This window comes from Zingiber officinale, chromosome 5B, assembly GCF_018446385.1.
Source record: "Zingiber officinale cultivar Zhangliang chromosome 5B, Zo_v1.1, whole genome shotgun sequence".
Lineage (NCBI taxonomy): Eukaryota > Viridiplantae > Streptophyta > Magnoliopsida > Zingiberales > Zingiberaceae > Zingiber > Zingiber officinale.
The window spans coordinates 107,456,023-107,463,307 of record NC_055995.1 but is presented as its reverse complement, the minus strand read 5'-3'; the positions used below and the strand labels follow the sequence as shown (position 1 = coordinate 107,463,307).

The following is a 7,285-nucleotide window of genomic DNA, read 5'->3' as shown; positions in this document are numbered from 1 at the left end:
TAACTAGCCTGATGAAGTCTTGTATGCAGCTTCAACAATTTTTGAGTCACGATAGACGTTCAGATATTAATGATGATGAGTTGTGTTCAGAGTTGATGGTCGTGAGATGCTATTTAACAAATGAGAAAAGAGCAATTGATATGCTACAATGTCTGACAAAACTGAATGGTTTATTCCCAAATATTTACATTGCCTATAAGATTTTATTAATAATACCAGTAACAGTTGCATCGGCAGAAAGAAGTTTCTCGAAGTTGAAGTTAATTAAGAATTATCTTCGATCAACAATGTCATAGGATAGACTAAATGGGCTAGCAATGTTGTCGATTGAGAAAGAAATAGTCAGAGAATTAGATTATGCAAATTTGATAAATATTTTTGCTTCTAAAATAGCTAGACGAGTAGTTTTTATGTAATTATTTTAAATATGTATTAACTTTTTATTAATATAATATATTATTTTTGATTTATTTATGTATTTAGTGTATTGTTATGTGTAAACTAAGCATTACATTTATTTATCATCACAAAAGGGTCATTTTTTATTTTCACTTCAAGCCCTGTCGAACATACGTACGGCTCTGCTCTAGCCAAAACTACAAATCCAAAAGTATTCAAACAGAAGTTACAAGAGACTATCTAAAAAGGAATAAACACAAGCACGGAGAAAAATAGATCAAAATTCAGGATTTTTTTAATGAAAAAGTGAAATTCGATTGTTCCCACTAAATATTCCAAAAAACTTCTCTAGATCCTGACAGATAATGTCCCTCCACTAAATTGTTGATATATCATAGATATATAGAAGAGTAACTATATGATTTTGTCTTCATAAATTCAAACTACTATTGATGAGGAAAGAAAAATGAGGATGGGTGAACCTACACCTTGTCAATCAACTCAATAAATGCAGTCTGAGTTGACTAATATGCAAAACCATTGTGGATAAGATTTTGAGATTAGCATTTCAGTTGATTGATAAATTGATTTGAGTTGACTTACGTTCCACAACTTGATTCTATAAATAAAATGTGGACCATCTTCGTTGAGATTACACTGGAAATATATTGAATTTGAAATTACATAATTTAAATTTAGTCTTATCTATTAGACGACCTAATTTGATAATCTCAAACCGTTAACGAGATTAGTTCGTCCAAGCTTCGAGTTGTTCAGACACCAGTGGGATGTTGTATTTGCTGAGCCAAGTGCTCCCGAGTGCCTCTCGAACCCAAGTGGAAAGCGGAGTGCTAATGTCGGAGTCAGCCAAGTCACCCGACTATCGAGTTGCTAAGTTGGGAGGGTCGAATGCCTAGTGACAACTTGCTCAAGTCATTGAGCGCTAAGCTAGCTGAGCGTGGAATTAGCCAACTTGTCATTGAGTGCCCCAAGTAGGCCTCTATGTGCCGAGTAGGGAGAGCTGTCGAGTTGCATGAGAGGGTAGATGAATACCAAGTAGGGATGTCAAGCCGGCCGACTGCCGAGTGGTAGGAGAGTGAAGCCAAGTACTCAAGAAGCTTTCAAAGTTGGTCGAGAGGCTTGACGGTTAAGTCTAAAAGGGCCTCTGAATGCTTGGGAAAGAGAGAAGTCGAGGTCATAGTTTTCTTAAAACAGATTCATTCCCACCGACAATGCTTAGAGGTTTATGACAAACATCTGTTTCTTAGAATACAATGGCAAATCACGATCACCACCTCGGACAAGTCGGTCTCGATGTACTAAGAAAGTACCCAAACACTATCACAAGTAGACTGCGAACAAAATGAACATGACATAAAAGAAATTGGGGGAATGAAGGTGGAAGAATTTGCTTTTGCTGCTCGTTGTGTTTCCATTATTTGAGGTCATGACCTCCTTATATGCAGGGTTTCTAAGTCGTCTGCCATGAGAGCTTCCTAATTTGTCCTAGTGGTCGATGGAAAACTTTCGTAGGGTTAGACCGGTTACCCTAGGCTCGACGTTACCTAGCCTGATTAATCATTTTTCAAACCTTCGACATCAATAACAAGCCAAATAAAGACCATTACTTGCTTGCCAAGCTCGAAACGTTAGCCGTCAACCATCCATAGTCGGCTTTTTCATTTGCTTGGGGAAATTTTATTCCGATCGATTCGGTATTCGACATATACAAGTCATGCTTGTACACAAGTCACTTTTGCATCTGCCTTGCACAGGCTCGTGAAGAGAGAGTATCTCCCCATGTATATGCTCACAACATCAATCTGGTGAAAGATTATAAAACAACTTTAATGCCTTCAAATTTCCTTCATGGAAAACTCTTTTCCATTCAGATTCCCAACATAAAAGAGTGATGCCACTTTGAATAACATCTCATACACATCAGGTTTTGTGTGTCCTCTACATTCTGGCTTTTATTTCAAAGTGCTACAAGCGACCTTGATGAAGGGATACTTTTGATGGTTTTCATTCTACTTTATAATTCTCTAAGGTACTCATTTCTTATCTGGTAAAAAGAGATTTTATTTTATTTTTGTTTTTTTGCAAGTTTCTCCTCCTTTAGAAAGAGAAACTTCATCCACTTGGGGAATAATTTCGTTGCCCATCATTGCCATCAGTAACAGAGGTAAACCCAATTGAATTTCTTTGCCAGACATATATATCAAAAGCATATTGGCCCAACTCATCCACTTGGGGAATGATTGCTCTAGAATATGAAAGATTTCACTTTGAATATAAGTTAGAACTCAGGCTATAATAGCATCCACCTCAATTGCATTTGTCTTGCGTGTGCTATTCCTTTTTTGTGCATGAGATTGATTTTTCAAGACATCAACAAGTAATTAATTCTTAGATGTTTGACGATGAAAGCTTCCTATAGTATATACCAACTATCATGGGCTTGTTTTACACATCATTCACATGTGAGACACTTAAAAAATTGACCCTTGCAAAGTTACTAAGTCTAACTTACTAGTGAGTCATAAACAAGAAAGAGAGAGATTGAGAGAGCTTATAAGATTAGGAAGTAAAGAGGACTCTCTATTTTTTTTAGCATAATTACAAATAAAGGGCATTCAAACATTTATAATCAATTTGATTCCAACAAATGGTTAGATTAGTCATTTTTTCAAAAAAAAAATACAAGTAATGATAGTAGTGTAGAAATTAAGATGTTATTCTATATTAATTGGTCATGCTTGTGGAGAATTAGTTCGTATAGTGTTAGTTTGTTAGTTTTAATTGTTTAAAAAAAAAATAGATTATGGTAAATAATTTATAGTTGCTAGCTATTTATTATAATTAATAATTATGCTTAAATTATCAGCCATTCTTGTAGTGAATTGCTTCGTTATTATATTTAACTATCTAGGAATTTAAATTAAATAAGAAAATTAGTAAATATTAATTAGATTATTGTAAGACAATTTTTTACGGCAGTGAATCAACGCGGCAATGTTTTTTTGTTTTGTTTTGTTTTGTTTTTTTTTTTTTGAAAAATAATAGCATGCGGTAGTGAATCATTTTTTTTAATACAACAATTTCTCTGATAGTTAAATTGATGATGTAAATATGTGAATCATCATAATTAACTTAATAAAAATCAGAACGCATTTTTAATAAGGAAACCACAACAACAAAAAAATACAAATAACCAGGAAATTAATAGCAAAAAACAATGCAAAATAAATAAATAAATAAATAGCCAATTAAATGGCTGAGCCAACCTAAACGAAGAAATCTAGTGCAACATAAAAAAACAAAGAGCCGCCGCGAGAGCCACGGCGACGGCACCGGCAGGCGCCCGCGCAGCAGAGGAGACGACGACAGGGCCGGTGTAAGGCGCAGGAGCCGGCGACGCCGTGACCCCCCTCGGATCCGGTCGGGAGCCAACGCGGACGATGAGCCTCTGGCCTGCCTCGCAGTGGCCGGGCTCACCGCTGATGAAGAAGAAGAGGCCGCTGCGGTCGAGTGCCACGGTGGTGATGCCGCTGGCGAACTTTCGCAGAGGGTTCGCCGTGTAGCACCTCTTGTAGTCATCCTTCGTCACCTCCAGCAAAGAATCGTTCTCGTACCTGAAATCTACATATATGCAATTAATTAATAATCATATGCCGATAATTAATTAGCTTTTGCATGAAACAATTAGAGCGGCAGCAGAGGATTAATTGGTCATAATTGTAATATTACAGAGAGAATCTCCGACTCGGAAGCGGTTATGAGAGGCCCAGTGGTTGTAGTTTTCGGCAGCATCGCCGTTCGGCTCGGTCCAGCCCTTCTCGCCACCCACCCGGAACTTTAAGGCCGACACCGTCGAAGGAAGCAAAAGGGAAGCCACAATGACGACCCAAACACTAGGGAGAGCCGCTATCGCCATTGATGATCGAACAAGGATCGAGCTAGACAGGGTTAATCAACTCCTTGGAGGAAACAGAGCGACGAGGAAATATTATGGTGGCTTCTGCGGTGGTGCTGAATGCGTTAAATAGAGAGAGGAAGGTGTGGGAGTGTGGGGGAAGTGGATGAGGTGGAGGAGCGAGTGGGGCCAGTACGTGGACATTTATTAAATATTTTTGATTTCATAATACGTATTTGACCATGATGTTTCTTTTTAATTTTTTAGATTTTTTATAATTTATTATCTATCAATTACCTTCCTAAATCTATCTACCAATTTATGCTTCGTAAAATCTTCTTCTTCTTCACAATTTCTTCTTTTAAGAAGTTAGATCAACATTGTTACAAATAATTATTAAGAAAATATCAAATTATTGTGAAAATACAAATAAGTTAATTATAAGCGTTTATATAGCACACCTTTTTTGTTACATTCATAAATGTTTCTCTATTTTTATGTAATTGTTTGTTTATATGATGAAATAATCGTTTCATTTCAAATTAATATTCTAATGAATTTCTCAACCATTAGTTGGCACAGTTTTTTATTTGATTATTCAAAAGTAAACTAATCATTATAAATCTTGATTATGTGCAAATTCACCGAGACAAAGAAGTTCAAGATATAATGTTGTGTGAAAAGAATTAAAAATTGTATGATCATAAGCACTTTTGTAGGAATGAAAAGTAATATATATATATTTTTAATTTTTATCGTTGTAGGCAATTATTTGAATGGATAAAAGAATGCATTATATATATTTTTTAGTCTGTATTTTTTTTAAAAAAATTATTTATTAATACTAGGAATACAAATAAAATTTTAATTATTTACCAAAATAGACCTTGATAATTTATATGTACTAAAAAAGCTTTTATAATTATTTTTTTTAATGAAAAAGTTGAAAGGATTACAATACATCAATAATAAACTAGGGGACGTTAGATTAAATGATAAGAATGACTATGGGTATGAGTTTGATAGTAGGATGAAATGAGAATAGGAATGGAAATGAAACCCATCAAGTTATATGAGTTTGATTGATTCCCATAAATCTGGTAATCATTCCCAAAATGTGATTCCAAACTCACAATCCAAACACTATTTTTTACTATCATTCCATTCCCTCATTTCCAAACTCATCAACCAAACACCCCCTAACATTTGCATCTATAATAGGATTTAATTATCATCATGCTTTAAAGTAAAAATTGAAAATCGAAACAATAGCTAACAATGATCTAATTTGAATTTATCATAAGAGTCATTGATCTTACTTGTCACCGTAGAAATTCTTGCAATGTAGTGGAAGATTTATGTAGGATTGGATGGCAACCAAAGCTTGGTCTCAATGGATAAGAGTCTAAGGAAAAAGAAGCTCTCCAAAACCCTCTTGATTTAAGATGCCCAAATCAAAGGAAGCTCTTCCTTATATACCAAGCCAATCATGCAGGGATTATCCATCTTAAAGTTCATTCATCATTAGCAACCCATTAATATTAATGAACCGGGTTAACAGATTTATACATTGAATCCATATCCAACATCTTAAAACCCTTTATACATAACATATTAGATAATTTAATTGAGGTTTAGTTTTCTTAATGACAATTAGTTATGTGCATGTTAATTAAGTGCAAGCCCATATTATAGAGATTTAAGGCCACCAATGTAGACTTAATCCTTCAATCTCCTATTTGGGTTATACTTAATCCCTTATACACCACACAATCCCAGTTGAGCTCAACATTCCAAAACTTTTATGGGTTAAATACCCTTTTAAATAATTTGATCCATTAATTTAATTAATACATGACTTAAAAAGTCAGAGTTATTATAATTGTAAAAAAAAACTCAACAGTAATTACAGTATTAATATTATTAATAATATAGATCAAATATAAATGTGTAGTACAAGAATGATACAGAATGTGATCTATAAATGTCCATTCATAATAAGTTCTCTTTATGATCCAAATTTGGTCCAAATCATATTTACCAAAATCTAATGCTAAACTACAGAAGTAAATCATAATTCAACCTTATAACTCAAAATTAAATCTCACTTTATATTTACAAAATTATAATTGTAAATTATGATGTCCATATGTCAACAAGTCAAAATTTTATACACATGTAAAAACTTTAGTACGTACAATAAGTAAAAATACATATGTTTATTAATATAAAGCATTACACCAAAATACAAATTCCTGCAAAATGAGTACTTCATTAAAAGAAAGAACCCCCATATTTAGTGCATGCTAATGAAACATCTTGAGTGTCAACCCTTGGTGAACAGGTTCGCTAACATGGAATCTATTCTTAAATTTATGTCAATGTGTTTAGACCTAAAAGATGACGATAAGCTATTCCTAAGCTCTGATACCAATTGCAAGGATTGAGATACATCAATAATAAACTAAAGAATGTATTTACAATAGGATCTAGCTATCATCATGCTTTAAGACAAAAATTGAAAACTGAAACAATAGCTAACAAGGGGCTAACCTGAATCCATTATAAGAGTCATTGGTCTTACTTGTCGCTGTAGAGATTCCTCCAATGCAACGGAAGTCTTTTGCAGGATTGGGTGGCAATCAAAGCTTGGTTTCAATGGGGAAGAGTCCAAAGAAGAAGAAGCACTCCAAAACCCTCTTGATTCAAGATGCCCAAATCAAAGGAAGCTTCTTCCTTATATACCAAGCCCATCTTGCAAGGACCATCCACCTTAAAACCCATTTCATTAATAGCCCATTTATGTTAACGAACCGGATTAACGAATCCATACATTGGATCCACATCCAATATCTTAAATTCCCCACTATGACAAAAATGTTAAAATACAACACCACAAAGACAACAATCTATGGAGAAATTGTTGCGAATTTGGTCAAAGACAATGATTTTTGATAAAATAGTTATCTT

At 34.2% G+C, this 7,285-nt stretch overlaps 1 protein-coding gene across 1 annotated transcript; it reads right to left on the bottom strand.

Annotated features, from left to right (window-relative positions):
• Positions 1–3,700: 3,700 nt before the first annotated feature.
• LOC121986899 (mavicyanin-like) lies at positions 3,701–4,336 on the bottom strand. The gene is made up of 2 exons (XM_042540827.1): positions 4,150–4,336; positions 3,701–4,041 (listed from the first exon to the last, which is right to left on the bottom strand). Exons 1-2 carry the CDS (start codon positions 4,334–4,336, stop codon positions 3,701–3,703), a joined length of 528 nt encoding a protein of 175 aa, XP_042396761.1.
• Between the last annotated feature and the right edge of the window lie 2,949 nt (positions 4,337–7,285).

Coding starts and splice junctions, on each gene's coding strand:
- LOC121986899 (XM_042540827.1), bottom strand. CDS start 4,336: ATGGCGATAGCGGCTCTCCCTAGTGTTTGGGTCGTCATTGTGGCTTCC. Junction 4,042..4,149: donor CCGAGTCGGAGATTCTCTCT/GTAATATTACAA, acceptor GCATATATGTAG/ATTTCAGGTACGAGAACGAT.